Source organism: Cervus canadensis, chromosome 9, assembly GCF_019320065.1.
Source record: "Cervus canadensis isolate Bull #8, Minnesota chromosome 9, ASM1932006v1, whole genome shotgun sequence".
NCBI lineage: Eukaryota > Metazoa > Chordata > Mammalia > Artiodactyla > Cervidae > Cervus > Cervus canadensis.
This window is the reverse complement of record NC_057394.1, coordinates 11,408,592-11,423,509: the sequence shown is the minus strand read 5'-3', so window position 1 is coordinate 11,423,509 and position 14,918 is coordinate 11,408,592. Positions and strand designations below refer to the sequence as shown.

The window sequence follows — 14,918 nt, the reverse complement described above, 5'->3', positions numbered from 1 at the left end:
GTAGTCCACTGTCTGGAGGTAGCACATTTTGTGTATCCACCCACCCATTGATGGACAGTTGTTTCCTCCATGTGGCTCTTTTGCCTAATGTTCTGGGAACACAGGTGCACAAGTATCTGGTCTCATCTCTGCTTCACGTGTATTCCCCAGAGGTGGAATGGGGTAGACTCCTGTAAGAAGTAAGCAGGATGGTCAACAACAGGAGATTGGTTTCCTTTTACTGACTGGTCAAAGAGAAGCAAAACCAATAGTAGACCGATCTAGGGCAGTGCCACCTGCCCACCTAACAGAGGGACTCTGCCTCCTGTCACCCTGGCCCTTTAGATCAGCCACTTTCGTGTTCCCAGGAGCAACGTAACTTCCGCTTCCTAAAAACCAGTACCACCAGCCCACGATGCCCAAGACAAAGGCTGCCCTGGTTTCTTTTCCATTCATTTCCTTGAAGACTGCATCACTCTGATACTATCCTAATTAATTAGATTTTCAGGCGCCCAGTTTTGAATGAACAGTCTTCGGTGGTAACTGACACACTCACTTGAGTTCTTTCACTGCCAGTAGGGTTTGGTTGGAAGGAAACATTCCTAGACAATTTTCTCATCATAGAAACCTGTTCTTTATTCTAGTGCCTCTTGCACAAAAAGGAGAATAAGTAAGAGTTTATTTAGCCTTGCTACCAACCAACCAAAGATCATAAGTTAGCAATGCGCCACTTTAGTTAGGGCTTTCTTATAACTAGGACATTCTTAGAAACCGAGCCTCAAATTATTTTGTCTTTTTTTCTTTTTATGAATTTTTGCAGAGATTCCCAACTGACAAAGCATACTTCATCGCTAAAGAAGTCTCCACCACTGAGAGAACGTATCTGAAGGATCTTGAAGTCATCACTTCGGTATGTGTAGCATTTCCCCTAAAGTGTTAAATTACATAATTTATCTTGACTAATACTCAGCTTTAGGAGACAAGCTGGATCTAATTAAATATCGGGTTCTCCAACTCCAATTAAAAGGATTTTAGTCCTGAGTTGTAGAAATTAGGCAGTAATGGTATGTTTAATTTGGAATATGCCCCGAAAGGTTTTATAATTGTGATTTTTTAAGTGCAGAGGAAGGAAATTTCTAAAGTGGAGAAATTTAGTATTAAATGTTTCACTGTCTGCACTGCCTGCACCAAGGCAGAACTTTGTGTTTTGCCTCATATTTTTGCTTGAGAGAGACCTCAGAGGTGAAAGGGAAACCTCGTTTTATCTCTGATAATAAATTGAGCCATGTCAGCAAAATCTGCCTCAAAGACTGCCTTTTATCATTTTAATCCGTCTTGTTCAGTCTTAAATTCAAAGCGTGGTGGCAGATGTCTTTATGACCCTGGATTCTGGAAAGGAGCTAGCCAACTGCAGGTCAGTTGGAATGGTCTGGTGTCTGCCTCTAGAGCAGGCACTTAGCAGCCCTCGCGGGGCCCAGCCCAGCCTCAGCTCGGTGAGATGAGTGGGGTGTGTGTGCAGGCAGAGGCGTCACCTCTTTGGTTCAGCCACCTTCCTGCTCAGCGTTCCAACAAAGGAAGAACGATGGAAGTTTCTTCAGGACTGAACTGAGGGCGTGCAGGGGCATAAATCAGGGGTGACCCAGGGAGTTGGCCATAATGGAAGTTTTGATTTGAGTAGCTGCTCGCTTCAGAGATTTGTCCTGGCTTCAACAGTACTTGGTAACAAGTTTCAGGAAGCGGTAACGCAGAGATGGTTCTTCTTACTCCAAACAGAAAAGCCTCAAAGCCCTTGACACTCTTGAAATCCTATGGATGCGGCAGGAGAGCCCTTATGTCTCCAAGCGTGGTGGGCTGTACCTCCAAAGAGCTGCAGACCTCGGTTCTTCACCTCTACGCCTCTAAATGTGCCCTCTTTTTTATTCCCAGTGGTTTCAGAGCACAGTGAGCAAAGACGACTCCATGCCCGAAACCTTGAAAAGTCTTATATTCCCGAATTTTGAACCTTTGCACAAATTTCATACAAATTTTCTCAAGGAAATTGAGCAACGACTCGCTCTGTGGTGAGTACAATTCTGGGTGAGCGTTCTGCCTCACCACCACCCCCCTCCTCTCTCTTTCTCTGCTTCTCATTTTATTTTTATGTTGTTCCTTATAAGCAGTAGCTATGAGCAAAGATAAAGCAAGAAGCTGGCTTCAGACAAGCCAAGCCTGCAGTGATTTCCAAGTAAATCTATACGTGTTAGATCTCATCCCCAATTTTTTTTTCCCCTTTGGCTTACAGTTCTTCAAAATGCATATTTTCTGACAATAATGAAATGAATCCCACAGAATATAGTAATGTCTTCTGGAAGGTTGATGATGATTATATAGAGGCAGAAGAGGAACTTTTAGGGTGTTGGTAATATTTTACTGGTGCTTGCTTCATAGTCATTTAAGTATCATCCATCTCATGCTGTTCTCAGTATTATATTTCACAGTTTTTATAAAGAGTGCTTTGAAAAACAGACCCCATAGGGGCTTCCCTGGCAGTCTTTTAGTTAAGACTCCAGACTTCTACTGCAGGGGGCAAGAGTCTGATCCTAGTTGGGGAACTAAGATCTCACCTGCTGTGTGGTATGACCCCAAAAAATAAAATAGAACCCCATACCCCACACATGCATACATTTTTACCTTGATCCCCACTACTAAGAATTTATCTTAAGGATGCATTCTAATATGTGAAATGACAAATGGCAATGATATCCATGACAGAATTAAAAGATTGGAACTGACCTTAATACTCAGGAGGAGCAGGCTGGATAAAAATATTAAGTCTGTTTTATTAAATATCATATATTAATCTGTGGATGCAAAACATAAGGAGAAATCATCTGTACTATAGAATGCAAAGTCCCTTGGCCTAAAATGGAAACTTCTGCAGAAAATTCTTATGGGTTTTCTTTTAAAAGACATGTATAGACACATGAGGAATTGACTATCTAGTAAACATGCCTTTGAAAGATGCCAGGAGATAATAGCAGAAGCTTTCAACATTTTGGGCAGAAACGGAACCCACTGTGTACTGTGTCCATCTTCACTACAGGTGAGAGTTTGGTTCAAGGTGTTCTCGGGGTGTCTTAGTGACTGTGGGGCCTGCCGGAGACCTGGATGAGGTGGTCCCACCCTGGGGGATTCCACGTGGGGGGTTCGGGCACTGGTTAACAGGCTCAGAGAGCTACTCCCTGTGCTGTGAAGCACATGTGCTCAGATACCCAACTTTGTATGTTTTTTATACCTGGAGAGAATTCAGTGCAGCTCTCTCTGCTGTGACAGAAGGAAGTTGGGAGGCTTTACTCAGGTGCCCCAGGCAGGAGGGCTCAGCTTGGACTGAGAACAAGTATAAAACTCAGCTCCACTGGAGATGATGAGAGGCTGAAAATGCCAGTTTAGACTCTTAAACTCTAGATTGGTGCTATGAATATAAGAGAAATACCACTTTTAGAAATTTTTAAAAAAAAATACGCTCTGTAACATCTAACTCTGTCTTCCTGAAATTTACTGGAAAGCTTTCGATTGTGTTCTGCCATGTTGACTCCTTAGTCATACACAAAGTTGAATGATGCTTTCATAGTGGAATTGAAGACCTTCTAGCTCTGGAGAAACCAATCCAGCAGTTCATTTTCTGGCCAGTGAGATGCGCATTCATACAGTCTTCCTGTATGCTCAGAGCATCTTGAGACGTGTCATACAGCAGTTTGGTCCACATGGCCGTTGGTTTAAAGAAGGTTGGGGAGGTCACACACAGGCGGTGTCTTCAGTTGGCAGTGCCCTGGCAGCCCAGTGCGGGGGCTTCAGCTCAGTCCTGCTGTCACTGGCAGAACGGTAGTTTCCTCGGTGCTTGTCCTCTCAAGGGAAAGAATTCAGACAGGAGGCATAAAGCAGTTTTCAGCAGCAAGACTTTTATTAAGCAAAGTGAAAGTATGCTCCTGAGAAAGCATGAGAGTGAGCTGTCTGGAAACCCAGACAGTCCCACAGTGGGGTGTGCATGCGTGCTCAGTCGTGTCTGACTCTTTGCGACCCCGAGGACTGTAGCCCGCCAGGCTCCTCTGTCCATGGGAATTCCCAGGCAAGGATGCTGGAGTGGGTTGCCATGTCTTCCTCCAAGGGATCTTCCCTACCTAGGGATGGAACCCACATCTTCAGCACTGGCAGGCAGATTCTTTACCACTGCACCTCCTGAGAAGCCCACGATGGGGTAGGGTTGGGCTTTTAAGCTTAGTGGCCCCTCCCTGTGTCCTGTATCATTTGACTGACAAGTTGATTGACAGCTTTGGGTTATATAACTTGCCCCTTAGTGTGCAGGCCCCAACCCATAAGCCCCCAAGTGAAATCCGGGGTGGGGGAGGGGAGGGAGCAGAAGCCGCAGTGCTCACGTATTATAATGACAGTGTCGTGGACCCTGGGGTCCTGAGTCGCTTCTTAGATCTTGGTGTGCCTACACCAACCTGTTCTGGCCGTCTTATCTTGCTTGGTCCTGACTGGGCTGGAAACTCGAAGGGTGATCCTTGACCACAGACGGAGGGTCTCTGGGCATGTTCTGATTCCCAGTGTCCAGAGTGAGGAGGGAAAGATGACCCCGTTCAGGATGGAGGGGCAGGGATCTTCTCACTTCTAACTGCTGACACTTCTCAATACTGACGCTGCCACCAGAGAACTTTTTTTGCCGAGCTGTATGAAACACCGTTTCATTTTAGAATGACTGCCACGCTCTTGGATTTATCTGTGATCATAAATCTTTAGCCTTGATCTGTGAAAGAGTGTCCAGCTGCTTTAAAAAGCACCTGCTGTCATTTATTTCCCCAGAGAATTTTCAGTAGTGTAACTTTCAAAGGTCTATAATTTTATTCATTTTCCATGAAGATGCCAGAAGTGTGTTAAAGACTCAAGGCTAGCAAGAGAGAGCACATAGTCAATATGTAGCTCCATCAACTTGACCTTTAGTAGCTTTGCAACAATGGACCCTCAGCATACTGTTGACGTTTATCGGGAGTCAGTGTCCAAGTGTGCCATTAAGTTGAGCTAATCAGTTCCTCAAGTGCATGATGAAAATGACCTGACTCGGCAGGGAATCACGGCAGAAGGCTGAGTGTGAATGAGTTAAGTGTGAGCCAATAGAATAAGAGAGAGAGAAATCAATATCGGTTCTATCTGTGGCTCTCAACATTGGCTGCTCATTAAAATCACCTGGAACCTTTAAGAAAAAAAAAAGTAAAAAAAAAAAAAAAAAAGTATCTTGATAACCAGGCAGAACACCAGACAGTTGTATCAGAATCCCTGAGAGGTAGAATGCAAGCGTCAGCAGTTCCTAAAGCTTCCTAGGTCATTATTCCAATGTGCCGCCAAGGTCGTGTACCTCTTCCATAGACGGTGCCTCATTAGGAGGAGACCAAGGATTGCCCCTTGGAACTTCAAGGCTCAGAGCTCCCTCAGAATACTGTACCCAGTTCTGAGTGTTATGTTTGAAATGGGCTAATAGAATGCATTTCATTTTTTAAAAAAAATGTTGGAAGTATGGGCATTTGGCCTCAAAGAGAAGATTTTGTATGAAGGAGGATGTCAGCATCATCTTAGTTGTACCAGAGGACAAAATTTAAACAAAGGAGTGAGTTTCTGAGGAAGCACCTTGTATCTGAGCACAGAGAAGTGTTTCACAGCAAGTGCAGCTTCGCAGTGACAGGCTGCCTTCCCAGGCAGTCGGCTCCTCGGCCTCGGGGTTTCTTGAGCTGAGGTTGTCCACTTCCAGAAGGTACTTACTGTTGGACAAAACCCCAAACCTGGCAGGGCATCAGGGTCACTGGGGTTGGTGGGCCAATGGAGTTTTGAAAACCTACAGATTGCTCCATTGTACCCAGCCCTCCTTTATCAGAACACTGGGGTGAGATCCAGAAATTTGTACTTTTTCAGTGTTTCTTGAGATGACTGTGATGAATGATTTTTCTGGAACAACTCATGTGCAGTGTTTGAGAAACCAGCCACCCTTTGATTCTTTGGTTTGCATTTTACTTATAACTCTGTTTCTTCTATAAGCAATGAATGAATATATGGGTGAGTGAGCAAGTGCCAGGCTTCATCTTCTGGAGACTTGCAGTCTCAGGGGAGGGGGCGGGCCCTCTCATGGCTGGATGGGCCATGTCCAACGAGGGCATCACTGGCTAGTTCTGTCTTGGAGGACATGTGGGCCATTAATGCCTGCACAGAAGAAGCAACCCATGAGCAAATGAAAAGACATAAAGTTTATTAAGAAAGAAGGTTTGCTTTGGGTTATTGACAGACCATGTGTGTGTGTGTTGATATTCTGAGATGGGAGACACGGACAGGCCCACGTGGAGTGGGCTGGCAGTGTCTGCATCCTTCATCACACCAACACCTGAGGTCCATGTCCAGCAGTCTATGGCCTCATTTCCTCACCTATAAGATGAGATGTGGCCTCCACCTCACCAGGCTGTTACACCAACTAAATGAGACAGTGTCTGTAAAAGGCTTGGCATCCTGTCATGGGAAGGGAGAAAGGCTGACCATTTTTTAATATTAACTTCTCCTATAAATTGAAATCTTAGATTTAGGGAAAAGTTGCCATGAGAATAGTTTTTGCACACTCCTTTTCCAGACCCTTCCATTGATGTCAGCTTCTTACATCACTGGGCACATTCCTCAAACCTAAGAAACCAGTGTTGGTGGTTCTGTTAAAAAGCAAAATCTGAGCAAGTAAAATTGAAAGGTCTAATTGGCTCTATTGAATGGTTCATGAATGGGCAGTGTCCCAGGAGGCAAGGAGGGAGGCGCTCCAGAAATGGAAAGGCTTCCCTCGTGACTCGCACCGTAAAGAATCTGTCTGCCAATGCAGGAGACCTGGGTTCCATCCCTGGGTCAGGAAGATGGCCTGGAGAAGGGAATGGCGACCCACACCAGTATTCTTGCCTGGGGAAGTCCATGGTCAGAGAGCCTGGCGAGCTACAGTCCATGAGGTCACAAAAAGTTGGGCTTGACTTTAGTTAACTAACCAGTGTTAGAAAGCTAACACTTTTAACTTTACAAGCAAAACAAGGAATAAACAACGTTCTTTCAGATGTAGGTTACCTATGTGGGGGATGGCAGGGGTCTCTGTGGCAGATGACCTCATCTTCCTTTGGGGATCAAGAGGGCCCATGTGACCGATGACCTCCTTGGTGCTGACCAATGACTAACTGGTTAGGATGAGCCTCTGGGGGGAGGTTGTGGCTGTGGTTTGGTTAGGTACTAAGTCTTGGCTTTAGCCAAGTGACTCCATTTTGGGCCTGTCCTTTCTCTTTTAACACTACGTTATTAACTAAACTCCAGACTTTAACCAGTAATAGTATTTTTAATTATTGTTAATGGAAATCTAAAGTTTACCATGTACCTCAAGGTCCCCCAGATTTGGGACTTAAATGTCACAGCCACTGTGCTTTTCTTTGCTGCCCTGAGTTAGGCTGTCATATACTTCCATCAGCAGTGGGAAATCGTAAGGCAGGAAAATTACCAGGATGTTTTCCTGAATGATTAGGCTGGAGCCTGGCTCAGCAAACACACCTGCTCCTGTCCAAATGGTGCATTCTCCCAAGTCAATGCTGGGAGAAGAGGCTGGACCATTTCATTCAGGCCCAAGCCCAAGTTACCCCGTTTCTTCAAAAACAAGGAAACAGGTTCTGTGACTTCTGAAAACACTAAGATTGCTTTTTCTTTTGCAAGTGAGGACATTTTACTCAGCTGTTCAAACGCATTCAGAGAAAGCCACTAAAGCTCTTTGGCTTTTGGGCAGGTGCCCCAAATTCCAGCCCTAAAATGACTGGCAGGTGCTGGGCGCAAACTGGCCAAGTCATTCCCCAGAGATGGATGCATACCTGCTCCGGGTTCTGCCGGGGATGGAATTTGGCTGGTGGGGAACTAGGACCCAGGGAAGGGCATGCAAGGAGACATGGGTAGGCTGTGGGCATACAGCTTCCAAGAAGGATCAGCCAGGTTCAAGAAAACAATGTGACTGTACTTAATGCCATTGAACTATACACTTGCAAAATGGTTATGGTGGTAGATATTAGGTTATATAGTGAAAAAAGAAACTGTAAGTCACTCAGTCAAATCCGATCCTTTGCAACCCCATGGACCATACCCCGCCCCGGCTCCTCTGTCCATGGCATTCTCCAGGCAGGAATACTGGAGTGGGTTGCCATTTCCTCCTCCAAGGGATCTTTTGTTGTTGTTCAGTCACTAAGTTGTGTCTGACTCTTTGCTCTTTGCTACTCCATGGACTGCAGTTCGCCAGGCTACCCTGTCCTTCACTATCTCCCGGAATTTGCTTCAACTCTTATGTCCATTGAGTTGATGATGCCATTCAACCATCTCATCCTCTGTTGCCCCCTTCTCCTCCTACCCTCAAATCTTTCCCAGCATCAAGGTCTTTTCCAGTGAGTCGGCTTTTTGCATCAGGTGGCTAAGGTGTTAGAGCTTCAGCATGCATCAGTCCTTCCAACGAATATTCAGGGTTGATTTCCTTTAGGATTGACTGGTTTGGTCTCCTTGCTGTCCAAGGGACTTGAGAGTCTTCTCCAACACCACAGTTCAAAAGTATCAGTTCTTCAGTGCTCAGCCTTCTTTATGGTCCAGCTCTCACATCGGTACATGACTACTTGAAAAACTATGACTGTTTAGACCTTTGTTGCCAAGGGGTGTCTCTTTGCCAACAATCTTTATCTTGCCACAATTTTTTAAAAACAGAAAAAATCATTGGGAATCCGATGCAGAAGAAGACAAGAGACTTCAAAACAGTGCTTTTCACATGAAGGTCACCATGCCTGTGGGTTCTCTGTGGGTGCTGCCAAGGACTTTCCTGGAACACTGGAAAGCTTATTGGCACCTCACAGAGGTGGGCAGGTGAGCCTTACATGACAGGTGTGTTGGCTGATTGAATTGCCTCCATTCTGACCCAGTCAGCATTCGCAGCCAGGCCTTGAGAGGTTAAGTTGAATGTTAAGACCTCAGTTTGAAGCTAAGATGGTACCTAAGAGTATCATTTTACTCCCAGCAGAACTTAGGGATTCAGAATGCAGCTGGCATGGGCGGGGCTTACCTGTCCAGGTGCCTTTCCACCTGAAGGCAGACCTCACAGTGCAGTTTCACTCCTCAACAGCTTCCTCATTCTTGGAGGCGCTTTCCAACTCCCATTGTTACTTCCGTTAACTGCCCTACTGCTCTGTGAGGTCCATGGGCTTTATTTTAAACAGATGGGAAAGTGAAAACAGGCTTTTTTTTTTTTTTACCTTTCTTAAGTGACCCAATGAGGGGTGTGGTGGGCGATGATCCCGGCTGGTCAGACTTTTATCCTGAGGTGGAGACCTTTGACGTTAATAAACTCCATGTCTTCTCTGGCCTGTGCTTGAACTTGGGGTCATCAGGAGCCTGGTGACCGGACAGCCTGTTGTCTTGAGCTTGTGTACCAGCGGGTCCTGCAAACAGGACGGGAAGAGACACTATTCTTTTTCCTCGTTCTGTGGCCACCACCCCCAAAGGTAGCTCGCTCGCCCTCCAGCCAGGGCAGTTTTTTCATGGCATCCTCTTGTGGTTGGTTGAGTCAGGAGCACACACGTGTACCACATACATGGACATGCCCCCCTGCCCCCCTCTTCTCAACCCCGAGAGTCCACCTCCCCACACTTCATCTCTGGATCCCTGAGGATGGACCAGACCCTGGCCACCATCCTTTTGAGAGGTCGCCCGTGGCAAGTGGTTCCTGCCACACCATGAAGCGCTGGCTGACTCTGCCAGGCAGGTCGTTTATATGACATGAAAGCTTTCTTCCCCCCGAAGTTGATGTCTCTGGACTGTTTCCCACATCCACGTAAAGGAAAGGAACCGGTTTCCATATTATTTTTGTTGTCGCCCAAGATCAAAATATTTGTAAAGGTTGACTGCAGAGAAGCCCTGTAATTATTTCATGGGGGAATTATTCCTGCCTCACACACTTTGTTCATGGTTGGATAATTCTTTCGTGCACCAACTCCTGTCATCCCCACAGTGCCTTTACTACCAGCAGTGACAGCTTTGCTCGTTTAGAGTAAAATCAGCTGTGGCGCCTTGTCTCGTGGAACGAACATTCTCGTGTGACGAGGGATCCCACTGCCTCTCAGGCTTGACAAGCTCCTGCAGCTCCAGCTCTAATGAATTTTTTGTCCTGAGCAGGAAGTTAGGGTGTCAGCCTGCATGTCAGAAATCCCCGAGTCACTCTCAAATCCAGCAAGGTCAATTAACTGCATTGATTTTCCGGTAAAATTGACTTAGCCCAGCTCAGTAAGCTTACTGACTCCTCCCTCCCTCCCTCCCTCCTTCCCACCAACTTCCATCTTTCTGTCTCTGGATTCCCAAGACGTTTACTAACCTTCCCGTGTCACCCGCTCATCCTGGTTCACCTGGGATCTCAGCTCCTGGTGCTCAAGTCTTAGCATCTGCCAATCCTTTTATGCCTCATCTTCCACAAAGATTTTGAGACAGTTAACAAGTAGAAAACAATACAAGATAAGGATAAGCGAAGACATCGGAAGTGCACTGTCCCCTATGGTGGCCACTAGCCACTTGGAGCAGTTTAAAATAATTTAAATTAAAAATTCAGTTTCTCGGTAACACGAGCCACATTTCAAGGGTTATTAGACCCGTGTGGCTAGTGGCTGCGTTCAGGACAGCAGACATAAAACACATGATAATTTCCATCATCGTAGAAAGTTCTTTTTCACAGCATTGGGAGGTGCAAACTCTTGGGTATAAAATAGGCTGCAGGAATATATTGTACAATATGGGGAATGGAGCCAATATCTTATAGTAACTGTAGGTGGGTTGTAACCTTTAAAAATTGTATTAAAAAGAATGAATAGTGCTCATTACACCAAACACAGGGCCCACCACTCAATAGTTCCTCAAAATACTTATGAAACAAATTCGTGAAAATGTCTTGGTTTCCTCTGGGGTAAATCGTAAAGATTATTTAGTTTGTTGTTGTGTTTCAAAGGCTCAAAGCAGAAGGGTGCCTGGCAAATGATGATGGACCATGCTTTTACACTTAGAAAATCAGTATTCACATGCAAAGTCTGCAACATGTTAATATTAAAAATAAAATACCGTTAGTGCTTCCCACCAGGGAAGCTGTCCAGTCATTGAGGTTGTATTCAAAACGCAAGATTCAAGGACGGGCCATCCAAGCCCTCTGCTCCCTGCTTCAGGCAGATCTACTTCTATCGTGTAAAAGCTTTTGTTTGAAAATATTTTCACTGGTTTTTAAAAGAAGGCTGTGCAAAAAGGGTTTAAAATCCTTACTTTCAAATTAAACCATGAAACTCACTGGAGACAAGGCAGTGTGACCTACCTGGAAAAAAGCTTGGAAGAATACATGGTGGAAGGAAGTTAGGGATATGGATCGTGGGTATACAATGGGGGGCAGTGCATGTACACTTTTTTATATCAATTTATTATTTAAAATTTCATCTTTGTTTCAAAGGCAAGAAAAACACTTTAAGGACGCTGGGGTCTTCCCACTGTGTCCTGCCCAGACACAGCTTCTCTCTGTCCCCCTAGCGGGCCAGTGATGGTTGGTGATTGTTTCCTTTTAACACAGGAGTAAAATTGCCTGTTGTCAAGCATATGCAGGAGCTGTTTTTCTTGAATTGTCTGCCTTATTCCTGTCTATATGGCCCACTGTGCTTGCAGAGCAAGCTACTTTTAGGTTTGTTTGTTTAGAAAAATGGAAATGATTTTTCCAACTGCAGGTGGATTTCTGCTGGAACACACTTAGGCCACTGATGAGTTTGAAAGTGCCCTTCTATTGTGCTGTGTTTTAATGCATGGCCGTCAACAGAACCAAACCCAGGTCTCATCTGGTGCTATCAAGCCTGCCTGTGAGTGGGCTGTAACTCTTGTGCCTCATATTAAACTGGACCTGGTAAACTTGGAAGAAGAAAAGCTGTGGCTTTAGGCAAGTCTATAATGTACTCATAGCTGATGAGCACAGGGTGGCTGAGGACTTGAGGCTACCGTGTCCGCCTGAGCCAGAGGACAGGATGGGCACGCACCTGTCGCTCCTGGGGGGAAACAGTGTACCCCAGCCCAGCAAGAACGCCTCACAAGTGCCTTCCCTGCAAGCGGCGATGTGAATTAATGTTCACATTCATGGTTTCCTCTCCAGGGATTTCAAAGGGTATTGAAATTCATCAAAGAATATTGAAATCCACATCTATTACATGCAACTAATATATACATACACACACATATGAAATCTATTACTCTGGCTAATTTGTTGCTTTTTGAACCCAGCTGCCCTTCCTACCCTACATATTAGTGGAAGATTTGTCTTATTTGCTCACTTACATATTCTTTTATTTACATAGATACACATAGACATACAGATATATAGATGCATAGCTTCCCAGATGGTGCTAGCGATAAAGAACCCGCCTGCCAATGCAAGAAGTCCCCTGGAGGAGGGCGTGACAACCCACTCCAGTGTTCTTGCCGGGAAAAATCCCATGGAGAGAGACGCCTGGCGGGCTACAGTCCACAGCGTCGCAAAGAGTCAGACATGGCTGAAGCAACTTAGCACAGTAACAGCACAGACACACAGACACACATAATCACAGCCTCTTCCCCCCCAGTCAGAATCATAGGAACCACAAGGAACAGTAAGAATTAGGGCACGATGTTTGTTTTGCAAATGAGGCCTAAAAATTCACAAAGTTAAATCTATTTTCTTGGAGTCAGAGAGCACCCTGACCCAGAGCTGAGTTGAAAAAGTCAGCCCTTTTAGCTCCAAGCTATGTGGTTTTGCTTTTATGTTTTAATCTAATGAGCTGATTCTTTGCTTTGTTGTGAGAGGGAGGAGGAAAGGGCGGAGCCTTGGTCTGTCTGGAGAGTCAGAGATTGTGTGTGTGTGTGTGTGTGTGTGTGTGTGTGTGTGTGTGTGTGTGTGTGTGTGTGTGTTCAACCTTGTTCTGACATAATACATAGTTGTGCCCTGTAGCACATTAATCATGGTGCACAGGTCAGAATTCAGCATCTGGGAGGCTCCTTGGTACGTGGGTTTCCAGAGCGAAATTGTCAAAAGGATTTTCCGCTGCATTGTCGCGCAGTAATTACGCAGACAGTGAATACGTGGCCCCATCTTCCCAACAAGGACCCTTTTCTTGTGAGGTTAACGTCCAGAGGCTGTTCCGGCAGAGTTATAATTACTTTTCCATGTTCTCCATAATCAAGTGACCTTTTAGCTCTTTACAATAAGGCCAGTGCACTGGACTTGCAGGTTCGCTGGCGTTCACATGCAGAGGAAGTGCAAACGTGACGGTAATTCTCTGCGGAGCAGCAGGAACGCAGGTCTTGTCCCCTTTCCCGAGGGCTGACTCCGTGTTCTGGGACCAAGGAGGGCCGGACCCTGCCGCTTGCTGCGGTGGGAGGGCGACGGAAGGGGGCCAGGCTGCCCATACTGGTTGCGTGAACTTCCAGGGCCCTAGCCTGGTTTCACTGCATTCCCTCGGGCTGCCCCCGCTCAGCGGATTGACTGGGCACAGAGGAGCCTGATGCTATCCCAGAGCAGTTTCCCAGATGAAACCAAGACTCTGCAAACTGAGGGGAACAGATAAGGTTCTGCCGGCCAGCCGAAGCAGGAAGGAAGGTCCCCCTTGCGTCTGGGATTTGAACATCACTGCACTGCTCTTCTAATAAAGAGTTGGCAAAGGAAGAAAGGAAGTGAAGTCAATCCATCACCGCTCCCTGCCCCTCCTCCCTGCCTGCCCCGCAGCGCCTGGTTCCCCGCAGGTCAGGATGCTCTCTGTGAGAGACAGGAGATTGTTCAGTACCGGTGGGAGCCGAGACCCCCGGTTCTCGCCCCGCCCCATCCAGAGCATTCGCTCTAAAATATCCAGATGCTGCCCTTTGGATGAACTGAAGAGCTGTCGCATGTGCATTGTCAAGTGGCATGCCCATTTGGAAGTTTGGGGTCAGGTTCCAAGATGAGACCTGCATACCTGGAAATCAAGCATAAGTTGTGTCTTCCCTCTTTTTACTGAAACCAGGCTGTTCTTACTGAGCAATTCGGTCCTCCTTTGTTGTTTAGATGTGGTGGGGAGGGAAGGAGAACTTCCCAACTCCTAAGCGAGCTTCCCCGTGATGCTGAAGGTGCGAGGTGGGTGGTTTGAACAGCAGGAAGCCTCTGTTTCTGGCGGGAGCGCCTTCCTGCCCGAAGTGTACAAGAAGAAGCAACCTGTAAATTCACAGCTGCACCCACACACTCACACAGGAGCCACAGACTAGCCAAATGATAAACATCCCTGTTGTGACCCAATGAAGAACCATTTGCCAAAGATCCAAAGATACCACACCCCTGTAGCTGATGGGGTGGCATAATTTCTGATCATGAGCAGAGAATTGAGTGCTGTCTCAGGAGGGGAAAGGGAAAGTGTTAGCTGCTCAGTCGTGTCCAACAACCCCATGGACTGTAGCCCGCCAGGCTCCTCTGTCCACGAGATTCAATAAGCAAGAATACTGGAGTGGGTAGCCATTCTCTTCTCCAGGGGATCTTCCTGGTCCAGGATCAAACCTGGGTCTCCTGCATTAGCAGGCAGATTCTTCACCATCTGAGCCACCAGGGAAGCCCCATCTCAGAGGGGAGCCTGGTCTAACTCAGATGCTGGAGCATTCTCTACTGAGGCTGCTTTGGGGAAGAATGACCCGATGGATGCGGATGAGGGAGGCAGACCAGTGTGGATAACCGAGGCTCCTGGCTTGAGGCTGAAGCAAGACAGTTGTCATTAAGGAACAAAATGGAGGAAGGAGATTAGATTTTGGCAGCAAGATAAATACCTCTGTGCAGAAACTCTTGAGTTTGAGATTCCTATGATGTGGCTTCCCTTGGA

The 14,918-nt window shown here is 46.3% G+C and overlaps 1 protein-coding gene across 2 annotated transcripts in view; it reads left to right on the top strand.

The window, feature by feature from the left end:
• The window catches only part of FARP1 (FERM, ARH/RhoGEF and pleckstrin domain protein 1), a 300,177-nt gene that overhangs the window by 261,516 nt on the left and 23,743 nt on the right, over positions 1-14,918 (top strand). For both annotated transcript variants that reach the window (XM_043478278.1, XM_043478277.1), the window contains exons 15-16: positions 800-889; positions 1,906-2,039. In XM_043478278.1, the coding sequence (XP_043334213.1) occupies positions 800-889; positions 1,906-2,039 (224 nt within the window). The remainder of the gene's footprint in view (positions 1-799; positions 890-1,905; positions 2,040-14,918) is intronic.